This window comes from Perissodus microlepis, chromosome 4, assembly GCF_051167445.1.
Source record: "Perissodus microlepis isolate ML-2025 ecotype Zambia chromosome 4, ASM5116744v1, whole genome shotgun sequence".
NCBI classification, from domain to species: domain Eukaryota; kingdom Metazoa; phylum Chordata; class Actinopteri; order Cichliformes; family Cichlidae; genus Perissodus; species Perissodus microlepis.
In genome coordinates, this window is record NC_140464.1 from 30,579,979 (window position 1) to 30,594,949 (window position 14,971).

General features: G+C 40.7%; 1 protein-coding gene across 2 annotated transcripts; it reads left to right on the forward strand.

Moving 5' to 3' along the window:
* Window positions 1-1,136: 1,136 nt before the first annotated feature.
* LOC146389259 (tetratricopeptide repeat protein 39A) lies at window positions 1,137-14,969 on the forward strand. 2 transcript variants are annotated; one of them, XM_084927006.1, is made up of 18 exons: window positions 1,138-1,790; window positions 2,390-2,494; window positions 2,965-3,096; window positions 3,427-3,485; window positions 4,700-4,767; window positions 4,983-5,047; window positions 5,424-5,523; window positions 5,620-5,685; window positions 5,775-5,883; window positions 5,966-6,033; window positions 9,224-9,283; window positions 9,488-9,649; window positions 9,749-9,840; window positions 11,347-11,467; window positions 11,557-11,668; window positions 11,752-11,866; window positions 12,469-12,585; window positions 13,982-14,969. In XM_084927006.1, the coding sequence occupies exons 1-18, from the start codon at window positions 1,756-1,758 to the stop codon at window positions 14,088-14,090; spliced, it is 1,695 nt and encodes a 564-aa protein (XP_084783132.1). In that variant the 5' UTR covers window positions 1,138-1,755; the 3' UTR covers window positions 14,091-14,969. The 2 variants fall into 2 exon arrangements, with proteins under 2 accessions (XP_084783131.1, XP_084783132.1); XM_084927005.1 differs by having other exon boundaries at window positions 1,137-2,494.
* Window positions 14,970-14,971: the final 2 nt, after the last annotated feature.

Sequence of the window (14,971 nt, forward strand, 5' to 3'; positions counted from 1 at the left end):
TTTAATAGTTTCATAGACACAACAGCCTTCTTCCATATTTCTTTATACACAGTTGTTCCTGCAAAAGATGGAAGTTGTACAAGCCTTTTACAGCTCCCAACATTTCTGTTTCTTTGACTGTATTGCAACTCTAGGACAGAGTCTCTTCAGGAGTCTTTTCTGCTGGAGAACAGATGCCACACCTTAAATCCACAGCGTTAAGAGAAAGGTTCTGGAACTCATTCATTTCTAAGCCCTGATTACAGCCCTGAAATACAAATTCAACACCTTGAATCAACTTCAGATGTCTACATCATGTATCAACAACTAACAAGGAGACAGGCCTCACCTGGCCATGAAATATACTTTGTAAACTGTCAAATTATATGTTAACCTCTAAAAACGGGAGACCATGTATATAAGCTCTTTGCATGATCTTAGACTGGGGCAGTGAGTTTATAACAAATCCTTTTAAAATGCATCGACTGACAAAGTAGCCTCCCTGCACATATATAACAGGAATTGTGAAAATGGACATGGCTGTAATTCCTTTGATGCACACGCTTCTTGGGGCCTTGGATGTCTACAAGATTGTGAGTCCATTTCCAAAAAGTTCAGTGTTTTCATTGAAATACCTGTGCGGATTTTCCTACATCTTCCAGTGCAGTAATACTTGACGAGACTAAAAGTGAAATAATAAAAACGAAACATTTTGAAACAGTAAAAGATTAAACAGAAACAAACAAACCTACTCGGTACACTAACTGAAACTAAAACAAAAAGTCAAACTAAAATTGAAAAAAAATTAAAACGAATTAGAAAATACAAAACTGCAACAAGTCATTCATTTTTCTATCGCCGTCCCACCCTTTACCCACAATCGCACCCTGCTTTTGTCTTTGTTTGTCAAACAAGTGCACTGCTATCGTACCTGTAGTTCATAGCAGGGATGCAAAGTGTGAGAGGGGCTGTATAAACAAGATTTTGGAATAACTGTTAATTTTCTTAAAAAGAAAATAAATAAAAAAACATTTAGATTACTAGATGATGAACCACTTCTGGCATCTGTGTCTCCTCGTGAGGTATAACTACAACACTGACCCCTATTCACGATTCCGTGGAATTACACGTGAGCCGACGCGTGAATTTTACAGTACACTCACCTCTTCCTTATTTAGGTACCAAAGACGAAGCAGCAACAGAATAATTTGCCTTTAAATTCTGATTAACAGCGAATTAATATTCCCTTTTCTGTCACCTCATCATATTTGCTCTCCCCTCAGCCCATCATCGCGTCCATATGGCATCAGATGCAGCAATGACGCAAAGAAGAATGTACTCAACATTTTTACTTTTGAGAGGAGAAGAAGACAAAGGGAAAATGGCGCCATTCACTGTTGAAAGTTACCGAACTTCTTAGTCAAGACTAAGATGGATCTTTAAGAGTTGCGAGCACCTGACACTGATCAGTGTTACGGTGTAGTGTCTGCGTGGCAGTGGTGCCACAGAGGTAGGCGGAGGAGCTGCGCTTCTGTTGCGCAATGCGTAGTATCGGGCTGTTGGATCAGCACAGAGGAGTGCATGTTCTTATTTCTGGTCAACTTTAACTGACAGCAAAGCCTCGGTAGCTTAACTGTCAGCTTTTACGCCAACGCGACGAAGCGTGAGAGCTGAAAGCTTGGTGTCGCGGTGTGAGAGCTGAATGCGTCCCGATTTTCTGCGAGTGCCGCTGAACTCCGAACAGGTGTTGGGAGGCGCGCCGCCCGGAGAGCGAACATGTCCAATGGGAGAGAGACAAACGCCGCGGAAAAGTGAGTACGGGAGGCGAGTGAAAAGTCAAGGACACGTCAAAAGTTGGAGTTGTTTCCCACAAAGTGTTTATGTGTGGGTCTGTCCACTTCAGCGGTGACATATCGCCCGGCAAATGTTGAAAAGCCACCTGAGCAGATCTATAAATGTGATTATTCGCCTTTGTCTGTAGCAGGGAAACGTGAATGAGCTGATTTTTTTTTTTTTTAATGTTTTTAAAAAGTTTGTGCTGCACCAGGAAGGAGACTTGTGTAGCTTCGCATTCTTTCACGTAGTGAAACGGAGGGTGTTACTTCAAACTACAAGTTAAAAAAAAACAAAACAAAAAAAACTCAATTTGGCTTCCGTATGTTTTTAATCTAATATTGTGTTCCACTTGCTGCGATCTTATTAAACAAAGAGTCTTTTAGGCAAATTTCACAAAGTAAACAAGGCTGCATGTAAACGCGGATGTCAGCTTTAACTGGGAGGCATGTTAATCGCTGAACCTGAATAGATCTTGTCTATTATCTCGTGCTAATACTGCAAGGCTTGTTTTACCCTGAGTCACAGCTCTGTGTATGTGTGTGTGTGTGTGTGTATGTGTGTGCGCGAGCAACAGCTCCTCTGAGATGACCCTGAAAGAGTGTTTGGATGACTGTATGGAGGCGTTGGATCTCTTCCTTAACAACCACTTCAATGAGAGCCTGGAGAAGCTGCGACCAAGGTGACACAACAATCCATAGTCAGGTTTTAGCTCTCCGGAGGTTTCATCTAACTCTTACGATGCAGGCTGTATGCGCTTGTGGTGTGCCTGCTTCGTTTCACAGCGTGCACATTTTCAGTGTGATGTCAGCAGTATTTTAGCCTCTGGTGATATTTAGAGACTTATATGGTGTGAACCGTGAAGCAGTGGCCTTCCTGTCAGGCTTCAGTTCTCCAGGATATGAAGTGTTTGCCAAAGCTGACGCCCAAGGTCTGACTGATTCAACAGCGGACTGACTGTTAGGCCTGCAAAATAAACACTGTGCACAAGATGGACTGGGATGGTGGAAGAGATAGGAAGAATAAAAAGAGACAGATATTTACTCTTATCTTTGTGCAACAGGGAAATGCAGAGGTCATACAGTAACTGCATGTTTGCTTACAGCCTGAGGTGTGTGATGTTGATCCTGCAACTCTGTGTTTTTTATGTAGAGTGAATGAGAGCATGTACCATGCTCTTATCTATGCCACAGTGTTGGAAATGCAGGCAATGATGACTTTCCAGCAGGATGACATCACCAATGCAGGAAATACCATGAAGAGTGCCCAGGAGGTCTGTCAGAGGTCAGGATGTCGAGATTGTTGTCCCCTGATTCTGTCTTACAAAGGTTAACGATGGTAACACCCCCCAATCCTCAGCTTGGATGCAGTGAACTATTCTTCCACATTCCATGAGCCACAGAGGCAAATTTTAAGAGCTGCATGTACTTTTATGGCTCCCATGTGACCATAATACCAGTTTGACTGTGTTTGCATAATAGAATTCATAATAGCAACTTCTTAGATAACAGAAAATAGACACATTTGATTGGCAAATGGTTGATGTGTCAGATAACATGGCTGCAGTAGTCCGTGTCTGAGTGTCCTGAAGTGCCATTTGATTTTTATTTTCAGGTTTCGACGGAAGTCTTCCAGCCTTTCCAACAAATCAGCAGGGGGGTCACTTTCTGAAGGTAAAAGGCTTAAATGTGCCACTCGTGTAGTTTTAAAGGATCCTTCCAAGACAAAAATGCAGTGGAGAAATGTCTATTGTAGGTAATTTTATTTAGTTACATTTTTTTGAAGAAGCCAATTTCCCCATATGCTTGTACTTAAATAGATATCTTTAAACACCCCTGGACGTTGCATATTCGGTGGGGAAAAACGTTTCTTTACTCATGCAAGTTCTTTCTGCAGTCTAGGAAGAGTCTGAGACTAAGTTACTACATCTGGATGAACAGAATCCACATTTTGGAATCCTCTCAAAAAGTTCCATTATACATTGGTATACCAACGTGATCTCACTGACACTGCTAAAAAACTGATCATAAGCGTGCATAATCTTTACTGTGTGTGCCACCTTGGTTTAATGTGATACCAATCCAACATGCTGTCATGTATTTTGCATGTAGTTTTTTTCCAGTATAGCTGAGGCTGATGGGAGTGCAGGTTGTAGACATATATAGGAAACATTAAAACGACAGTTGAGCTAAGAAAAAAAAATCAGGATAACCAAAGAATTACAGTTTAACAATGCATGGAAGTGTTACTAATGTTGGCTCAAAATTATCCTGCAACCAAAGTTATAGAGTTATAGATGTTGAGTATTTCAGAATGCAGCTATGTGATTGGCTGGCAGACTCATACTTGTACCTGTAGATCTGCTTTAACAGTGTGACTTAAAGTGCCTTAAACAGATCAGAGAACCTAGAAAAAGGAAAATGAACAATAGTTGTTCCAGCACTGACGGACCCCAGCTATTAATGAACACATTCAGACAACTTTTGTTTTTCATTCCTTGCTGTGATGCAGCAGTGAAACCATTCTTTCTGCAGTTGACTCGCCACTCTGAACCGTTGAGGCTAGGAACCCTCAGCTCAGAGTTCTTCCTCTCCACATTGCCACATTCTTGCATAAAGGGGCCTGTATGTCTCATATTATAGGGTCTTTACCATTTCTATAAAAGAATCTTGAGGTAACTGTTGGTGTTATCTTGCACTATATAAATAAAATGTATTCGAACTGATAAGCTGACTAAATGTCTTCAGTCAGGATTACATATGGAGGGTTAAGCTAGGAAGCACCTGCCTGGTAGATGAACACCAAACCAAGGAGTATACCTAGATTTTACACTTCATCATATATAATTTATCATTTAATCTGTGTATATATGGATGTGTTTTTGCAGTGCAGCTCCATGCAGAAGTCTGTTATGCAGAGTGTCAACTCCAAAGAGCTGCCCTCACCTTCCTGCAGGTGCAGTATGCTAATATCCTTCTAACAAAGTAACAATTTCTCTACACATTCAAAAACAGCACAACCTCGCAGTCTAGTTTTCTTAAGGCTGCACAAGCTGTAGAACCTGCCTCATATAACACATAGCATGCAAAAACCATTTGTGTCATGTTAAATTTGTTTGCAAACAACACACAGGTAAACTGTAGCGATGCATTCCTTGCACTGTTTTGCAGGATGAGAACATGGTGAGTTTTATCAAAGGAGGAATCAAAGTACGAAACAGTTACCTTATTTACAAGTAAGTAAACAATGAAACAAGAAGCTGTTTTTTAAGTAAATGTGTAATGTTTATAATGCAGTATAGTAATTGAAGTAATTTTGAACTTTACTTTCACTTGTCTGTATTTAATGTCTAAACATAATGCAGTCACTAAAACATATTTGCACTGTGATTATTAAACGGCTACTTCACCAGTTTTACAGTTGAAGGATTTGCTGATTTATCACAAATGCAAGTCCAGAATATTGTGAGATACAAGAAATGATAGAAGTCAAAGCAGTCTCGAACAAGTGTTTCCTGAACGCTTCCATGTTTTTACTTTTCATTAACCTCTGTAGTAAAACGGTGATATGATAAGCTGTGTGATTAGAAATACTTGTCTTTCATAACGCAGAGAGCTGCATTCCTTCATAAAATCGCACCACTGTCTCAAAGAACCCAGCCACGTTCACTTAGAGGGAGGAATAGCATTCGGGATAGGGGCGTTTAACCTGGTATGTCCCACATTATATATTTGCACTGCTGGGTGGCTGCATGTGTATAATTACGTGTTTGTATTATTCAGTTTATCAGATCTTCTTTGCTTACAGACTCTCTCTCTCTTCCCTCCGCGGATACTCAAAGTTTTGGAGTTTGCAGGCTTCTCTGGAGACAAGGTGCAATGAACATACACGTCCACCTCTGTGTATTTAATCATTAGCTGTTATTTTATGATACTTTCTGTTTTCTTTTTAATCCTGTTCAGGAATACGGCTTGTCTCTTTTGAACGATGGTGCGACGGGGATGAACTTGCGCTCTATGCTGTGTGCTCTGCTGCTGCTCTGCTACTACACCTTCCTCACATTCATACTAGGTAGTGCTAAAATTCAGGGTTTTTTTTTAATCATTCCTACAAGACGTCTGTGTTATATTATATGTCCATTTTATCCTCTCAGGGACAGGCGAGGGAGAGGTGGTGGAAGCTGAGAGATTGCTGAAACCTTTCCGTCTGCGCTACCCACGGGTAACTTACTCTAATTATTTAAAAAAGTTTTATAAAAACTTGTCTGTATTCAACTGTTGTCCTTACTAGACTAGAGACCATGAGACCTTTCAGTCAGGTTTCAGGGCCTTTCATGGTACTGAGTCTGCTTTTATCCTTCTATCTCAGTTTTGCTGGACTTGAGTGCTGCTTTTAACCTTTTTGACTGTGACTTACTCAGTGAGCACTCGGAGACCATGCAGCAGTCAAGTATGTGACTCCCCCTGGGTAACACTTTCCTATGTCACTTAATGTGACACCTGGAGTTCCACAGGCATCTGTCTCAGGGCCTGTTCTGTTTTTCTTTGCTGCATGCTCCCTCATGGTCAAATTATGTGCCAACATAACATCTCTTTTCATATACAGATGATTTATGGTTGTATTTACCTTTTGAATCTTGGAAATCACTATTACATAAGAAGGCTTGATGAGTGCATTTGTGGATATTAAAAAAAATTAGATATCCCACACTTTCTTACAGTTAAGTCAGTTCAAAACCGAAGCTCTCCAGTATTAACTGAGAGGCTGAAGCATTACCTGAGCTATTTAACTCCTTTTATTAAAAACACAGCTTAAAAACTTTTGACAAGTTTACAATTAACAAACAAATAAATGCGGTGGTAAAGATCAGTTTCTTCCACCTCAGAAAAACCTCCAGACTAAAAACATCTTTGCAACCTTCTGATCTGCAAAGGATTATGCATGTCTTTGTTACTTCTAAACTGGAATATATTGGAGTATAACTCTATACTGTTATTAGCCTTGCACTGGCTAATTACAGAATTCAGCATCCAGAAGCCTTTAATGGGGTTGTATATACATATGTGGTAGATAATGCTGCAGGATCATTAATGTTGGCTTCTCGGTCAGTCTGATCACGTTGTGGTCAAACTTATTTCAGAAGGGGCTCGTGTCTTTGCTGTTGTTGCACTGAAACTCTGACCTCAGACATCAGCTGTAACAGTTTTTGTATTTAAGGACAAACCTTTTTTGTTAAGCGTTTGGAAACTGCTGGTGACTAGAACTGTAATTGGATGATGGGCTGCTGTTGGGACGTGTCATGTAAACATGGTGAATGTGTGCAGCGTCAATTTTGTTATTCTATTTTATTTTAGTGTAAAGCAGTTTGGTTTTAAAAGTGTTATAGAAATGAAATGCATTTTTTCTGGTTACACAATAAACCACTTTATAATGATGTTGTTTACCAACTGTGTGTTAGTCTCCTGTAAATGACTCACAGACTGGGGTGGATATGCATTGTTGCTAACAGACAACATTTGAGGTGGAAACATTATGTGAGAAAATCAGTTCCCGTCAGTTTAATTGTGATTGGTTGATTCAGTCTGCAAGTGTGAGATAAAATGGAAAAAGGAGTCCTAAAAACATTTGAGGCTATTTTATTGAACTTTTCAGGGTTTCCTTGTGACTAGCTGGCCTGCTGGTTAGTGTGTCAGCAGTTAGTTTACCCGCTACGGTAAACTTTCGAGGTAGTCATGATGTTTCAACCATATACTGTACCACAGACTAAACTATGATTCAAGCATTTAAAAAAAAACCCTTGAAGACAGCTAAAGTTAATACCACCAACCCAGTAATGTCTTTTGCAGCCCAGAGCAGCTCAGTTCAAGACTGTCATAATCATACGCTCTGTTACAGCAGAATAGCTTCCAGTTTTCCTTCCATGTTGTGAGTCCCATGGAAATAAAATCTCTTGTTTAGTCAATACAAAGAATGAAAACTAGCATGCCTGCACTCCTGTCAGTGCCATTGTGTCTTTTGTAACTGTCGGTAGCACTGGCTGCTCTTCAAATACATCCGTGTTTACATGACGAGTAAGTATTTGTAGAAGAGTCTTTTGGTTTGCTGCTTCAGATTTGACTGATTTTATTTTTTAAATAAATACACCAACTTATGGAACGTCGATACTGTTCTTTAGAGTTCATTATTAACGTGTCATTTCTGTTTTGATGTTTAAATGTTTTAGTTTTGATGTTTAAATGTTTTAGTTTTGATGACATGGCAGAAGCTGACTGCATTGTAGTCAGCACTGTGACAACTGGCTGATTAATAAACACATTTCTGATGATCAAATTGTTTTTTAAAGGTTTTTTTAATCTAAATGTGACCTTTTTTAAGTTCCCCATTAAATGAATGTGTTTGGGTTTCTAACATTTGGCCAGGCAAAGCAGGACACAGGGCTGTAGGAATTTTTAACTCATAATTTTTAGTATTTGAAGTCAGCACAGTAGTATGGTGGTTAGCTGGATTTGAATCCAACAGCCAGCCTTTCTGTGTAATGTTGGCATAGGTCTCCAGGTACTCTGGCTTTCTCCCACAGTCCAAAGACTGTTTAGGTTAACTGGTGGCTCTAAATTGTCTCTAGTGTGAATGTGAGTGTGAATAGATGTCTGTCCCTCTCTGTTAGCCCGCTATGTTGGCGAACTATCCGTAATGTACCCCGTCTCCCTCCTTATGACCACTGGAATAGGCTCCGTCCCAGTTCTGACTGAATTGGATAAGCAGAAGAAAATGGATGGTGGGATGACATTAGTTGAACTCATATTTGCACACACGAGAGTAGCTGATAAGAGTGGAACTTAGCAACAAAGAAACTGTATGGAGTAATGTGGTTAAACTTTGACCAGTTGAAGTTCCATACACAGTGAAGGATCCTTATAGTGGTCAGAACAAACGTATGATAACAGATGGGAATTTTGGCCAAAAAGACAAAACAGAATCATTTATTATTACCAAACATTTCTGGTTTTTTTGTATTGCTTGTAAATGTATATTGTCTCTGACGGGTTCACGCCATAGTTTTCACACAGTCGTTGATTGTATTCACGTTGCCATCCATCCACACCTTGATTCCTTCGACCCGATACTGTCTCAAACTTCCACTCGCACGATCCTTGCCGAGGTCTCTCCTCCATGTCACGCTTGCTTCATGCCATCGCTACCACTCCACATGACGCACATTCTTGTAAATTCACAATCCTTCTCTCTGCTCCACCTTTTACTCACAGCCCATCCCAGAGAACAAACTGAGCGCTCGGATGAAAATTTCTTGATCAAACACTGCCAAGAATGATTGTTGTATGATGTGCCTGCTTCCAGATAGATGAAAATTTAACAGTGTTTAGATTTGTACATTTTTCTCTCTTTTCTTTAGGGGGCCATATTCCTCTTCTTTGCTGGTCGAACTGAGGAAATCAAAGGGAACATTGATGAGGTGTGTCAAGAAAACGTTGCTTGATTGCACTTCTTGAGAGTATGAGGAGCATGTATGATACGTCACTTGCTGTGGCAGTGTTTCTATGTTTTTAAGGAAATGAGCTCCAAGAAACCAGCGCCCAGTGTTAATATTTAATGTACAACATGCCTTGTCACTGTCCGTGTTCTTCTGCTCTACGGTTTAATTTCTCTGTGCTTTCAGGCAGTGAAATTCTTTGAAGACGGCTGTAAGGCCCAGCAGACATGGAAGCAGTTTCACCACATGTGCTACTGGGAGCTGATGTGGTGCTTCACGTACAAGCGTGCGTGGAAGATGGCGTACTTCTACGCTGACCTGCTGAGCAAGGAGAGTCGTTGGTCCAAGGTACAGAAATTATGACGGGAGAAGATAAGAATAAAATTTATTGTCAGACATTTTGAGGATTTAACACATGAATCCTTTCTTTATGGTTCTCCCTGTTAGGCCATGTATGTGTACATGAAAGCTGCTTACCTCAGTATGCTGCCTAAAGATGAGGCCAGGCCTTTTGGGGAGGACGAGGTAGAACTCTTTAGGTAAGCAGGGATTATATCCTTACTTACTCTTTACCAGTATAGATGCTGTGAGGTGAGCGGTATTGTTCACGTAAATGTCTCTGTGCTTTTTGCTTACAATACAGACGATATTTAAAAAAAACATAGCTACTGTGATGGCATCCTCTGCTTTCTGTTGTTCTGTTTTAAACAGTTGGGACCAGCATTTCTGCCGTCGCCATCTTGGTTGCAAAAAAATAACTAGACACAATAAAGAGGGACGTAGGTCACTGCGTCACATTCATTGGTTTGTGAATAACAGGTCCTTAACCAATGAGCATGTGGTTTCGTACAACAGATAACCCTCCATTCTGAAACGTGACATGCCTAAAAACAGAATTTTATTTCTTCAGTAAGTAATACTACCACAGGTATCGCCATCTGGCGCTTTCAGTTAGAATACAGGTTTCAGGCACTTTGGTTATTGGTTTCATTTTTCACATGGATGAACACCGTGGTACATTTTACAGCTAAATGGGAAGGATATTTTTCCTTTAGAATATGAAGAAGACCAAACTTTGAAGTGAAAATGTTAATTAGTGTGGAATTATGTCTTCCTACAGATTGAGTAGGCACCAGTTTGTGGAAGCCAACATGTTGCCTTGCCATCTTGAATACAGTGGCCTGGATGGACATAGCTATTCCACTTAATCGTGTTTAATCACATATGTGGTTAGAGACCATCCACATATGTAGCAAAGGAGAAAGGAACTCACAGGTTTCTTGCTGTGAAGGCAAATTTATTATGAGGGATCATTTCTAGAAGCAAAAACAGAAAGGAAAGAGACAACATGACTGGCATCTGAATAAAATCTTATCCTCTTCCTCCTTACCTCAAGCCTCATCTCCTGATCTCACGTCAGGGCTTTAACAAAGGAAAGCGTGAAATGACATTCTTATTTATTCCCAGTATTGTTGCAATTAGTTATTGTCAGCAAATAGACATGCACTCGTCAAATCTCCAGACAGCTAACAACAAAACCACAAACGAAACCACAAAAACATCTTGTCATTAGCTAACATTATATTAGCTGGTCATAAGCTAACATTAAGCCAGCTAATTATTGGCTCAAGGGTCCTAAAAGTCAAACTTTCCCTCTGATAAAAAGAGATTACATTCTTACATCACATGAGAGTTTATTTGCTAAGTCCAACAATGTTAAATCCATGTCAAAGAAGTTTTCACTACTAACACTAACTAACAGCGGCTAACAGCGGCTAATAGTGGTAGCCCTCAGCAACTCACCTCCGTATCGCAGTCATTGGAAAGAAGTGAGCTTCGCTGGTCAATCGATTTTTATCCTTTCACAAAGTCTTGTAGCCTACTTTACAATAAATAGACACGGACACATATTGACAGCTGAGGTAAACAGCAGAGTAACAGCCTACACTCACTACGATGCCAAACAGTCACATGGTGTACTTAGGTGTCGTCTTACCAACTGAATCATTCGTTGGTGTGTCTTTGTATATCCCCTGTCATTTTAGACAAGTGCCCACCTTGAAGCAGAAGATAGCGGGGAAGTCTCCTCCAACGGAGAAGTTTGCAATTCGTAAAGCCAGACGCTACAAGGCTGCCCTCCCAGTCAGGTTACCTGTACCAGTGCTGGTAAGAGTTACGAAATAAAATAAATACATATAACGACTGCTATGTTTGATTAAAAGAGCGTCCCAACAATATGAACTGCTTCATTACAGGAAATGATGTACATGTGGAATGGATTCAGTATGATCAACAAGACTCCAGAGCTAACTGAAGGCATGATGCAGACGTTGGTGGAGGCAGAGCGCTCTCTACTGGAAGCTCCTGGTATTGCTGCCTTTTTCCAAACTGTGAAACAGGAACACGCAGTTTTTCATGTTTGCTCATGGTGTCTGCTCCATCCCCTGCAGTAAACGAGTACACAGTGGACGACCGCTGTGTGATCCACATGTTGAAGGGCCTTTGTTTGAAGAATCAAGGCCTCCTCCAGGCTGCTGAAGAGTGCTTTAACAAAGTGTGTTCCAGGTGAGCTCTAGCAGAGTTTCAGACGCAGGCAAGTTATTTCCTGCTCACAATGAAAGCAGTTTCTTCAGAATCGATTAATCTTGTGTGAACAAATGAATATCAGCCTTTCATTGCAACGTTTTTTTGGCAACACTGTGTCAAAAAAACGCACTGTGTTTTCTTGAATTAGTGGCAGAAGAGGGAGTACTTCAGAATCTAACTACTTTCTTCTACTAAAACCTGCAATACAAGCTTTTTACGTCAGTGTTTTCTCTGATTTTCCAAACATTGCATAAATTCTGCAGGTCTTCCTTTTAAAACGTATCAGGGTAACTCTTCATTGGACGTCCTTTCAGTGCCGTGTTTGTTTTGCAGCCATAAAACTCATCTCACTACGTCACAGTGTGAATATTTGCGTGGCAATCAAGGACTTCCAGCTTAAATTACACTGACAGTCCTCATGAGAGACGTTTGTTTATTCACCAAATTGGTCAGCCACCTGCAGCACAACCCTCAGCCTTCCCAAGGATGCCACATTGAGTACAGTGCAGGATCAACATCATAGCCTATGTCTTAAATGAATGTCTGTGTTGAATGAATATTTAACTCGCTTCTTATTGCAGTGAAAAGAAGATCAGGTTTGACCACTACTTGGTGCCCAACTGTCTCGTGGAGCTCAGTCTGCTTTACATAGACCAAGGCAGAAGGGACGAAGCTATTAAAATACTGCACAAGGCCAAGTAAGTTACTCCTTTAGTCTTCACTCTCCATATTATTGTGAGACTGCAGCATTCTGTTTTGAATATAAAAGTTTGCACTAGTTTTCTACCATTTTAGCGGCACTGGCAGGGAGCTAGAACCTTATTCAGCTGGCTTTCAACTGAACAAGCCCACATAGTGTGCCTCACATAGCCACGCGTTTTTGCTTCCATTTGAGTTCAGTCTGAGCAGATGATGAGCCCAGCTTCACTTTAGTGCCAATGATATGTAAATGAGTAGTAAATGACACTAATTAGTTGGACGGAAGTTTAAAGTGCTGGCATGCTGCACCACAAAACAAAATTACGTATACACTCGCTGGTCAGTTCATTAGGTACACCTTGGGCTGTCATGATAGTGGGTCATAAAGGGCTGGACACAGTGTGCCAAGATAATATCCCCAGCAAAATTATGTCACAATCAGCCTGAACTGTTAATACAAGGCAGGGTGGATCCATGCTTTCATGTTGTTTATACCAAACGTGACCCCACCTGAACGCTGTACAAGAAGTCGAGACTCATCATACCAGGCAACTTTATTCCGATCTGCTATTGTTCAGCTTCAACGAGCTCATGTGAACTCAAGAGTAGCTGACAGGAGTGGCAACCCAGTGTGGTCTTCTGCCGTTGTAGTCCATCTGCATCGAGCTTCAACACCATGTGTGTTCACAGATGCTCTTCTGCATACTTTGGTTATAACAAGTGGTTATGTTATTTTATTTTATGGTGTGTTAGTATTGTAGTTGGTAGGTTATCTTGGCGTAGTGTAAAATCGAAGCACTACGAAACAGCTCGTGTGTATCCAAAAGTAAACAAAATTAGTGTACTTGTAAAACTCACAGAATCCTGAAATGCAAAATTAGGAAGATGATGTTTTTTAGGGGTTATTTGCTAAAATGGAAAAAGTTGTGCCAATTCAGACTGCTTTACCTCATGTGACACTGCTTTAAAATGTTCTTCCTTTTCCCAGCTTCTACTCAAATTGTTCGTCAAAAATTTCTATATTGGTAAATATTGTGATATAGCGTTCTGTCATCCATGCCCAGTATCACCTATATTTTTATTATAATTAAAATCTGTCTTAATTTCATGTCACTTAAATAGGACTGCAGTAAAATGGTTGTTAGCAACTGTAGGGAACACTAGAGGTCACCCTATCCCTGTGTAAACATGTATGATCCATTAACTGGTAATGACTCCAGCTCTTCAAGCGTGATCATCTTTAAGGGTGCCGATGCCAAACACTTGTTTTATCCATTTCTCATCCATCTGCTTGTACTTTAGAAACATGCATCCAACAGCAGCATATAATGTGTATGGCAAGTTAAGTTTCATTGTAGGACACGCCCTTACCACGTCTGCTGTTCTCACTTACAGGCACAACTACAAAGACTACTCCATGGAGTCTCGCACACAGTTCAGGGTGCACGCTGCTCTTGCCAAACTCAAGGCTGATCCCGGTGAGGATGAGGACACCCACCTCTAAGACTGCTCGGGCTCCTTCCGCTGGAGTCTCAGATTCCCCTCACAGTTACAGCTACTTCAGTTTTTGACCAAAGTGCCTTTTTCAACAAGTGTACACTGGGTATGGTATTGCTGTGGTCAGGTTTACCTTTGTGTGATCATATGCACCCCACAATTTAAGCTGGACAAAGGTGTAATCTGCAGAATATTTGTCAGTGAGGCACAGCTGAGGGACCTTTAATTTCACCACCTTCCACAGGTTAACACACACTGGTTTTATTGTTTACACTGATAAACACCAAATCTTAAGCAATTGGAAGCCACGAGAAATATTTAATAGAATTAAAACCTAATGAAATGCAATGAATTTATTTTACTGTTCTAAAAGAGCTCTGTGTAATATGCAGTAGTCACTCCTGTGACGTCTAAGTACTACGAACCCTAACACATTAAAATATGATATTTGGCTTCTGAAAGTAATGTTTCTCCCAAATGTGGACTTTTTTTATTCTGCATTCCTACAGACACACAAAAACTTTAATTTACCCTCAAAGTTTTTATTTTTTCCCACCAGTGAGTTTGGGTTGGTGTTACTTCATCATCACCGATGAGAACTTGGACCTTACAGGGTTAGACGCTGCTACTGCCACAGGTTTGGTAGTGTATGAGGTGTTGAGATGGCTAGAGCATTTCATGTGCAGCTGCACAAACATATTTTAGACAAAGATAACGAGCATGAAGGAGGACTGGCTCGTGCACTGCGGGCCCATTCTGTACGGGTGCAGCATGAGAGCACGGCAGAGCCAGTGAGGCTAAACTACGGCTTACTGCTGTTCACACTCAGCGCGTCAGTGCTGAGACACGACGTGTGCGCTTTTCAGAAAACTTGAGTGTAAAAATTAT

What these genes read in the sequence shown, in the direction of transcription:
- LOC146389259 (XM_084927005.1), top strand. Translation starts at nt 2,349, where the DNA reads ATGTGTGTGTGTGTGTGTGTATGTGTGTGCGCGAGCAACAGCTCCTCT. An exon ending in CTTCCTCACATTCATACTAG is followed by an intron (nt 5,884 to 5,965) that starts GTAGTGCTAAAA and finishes TTATCCTCTCAG; the next exon opens with GGACAGGCGAGGGAGAGGTG. An exon ending in AGGAGAGTCGTTGGTCCAAG is followed by an intron (nt 9,650 to 9,748) that starts GTACAGAAATTA and finishes TCTCCCTGTTAG; the next exon opens with GCCATGTATGTGTACATGAA.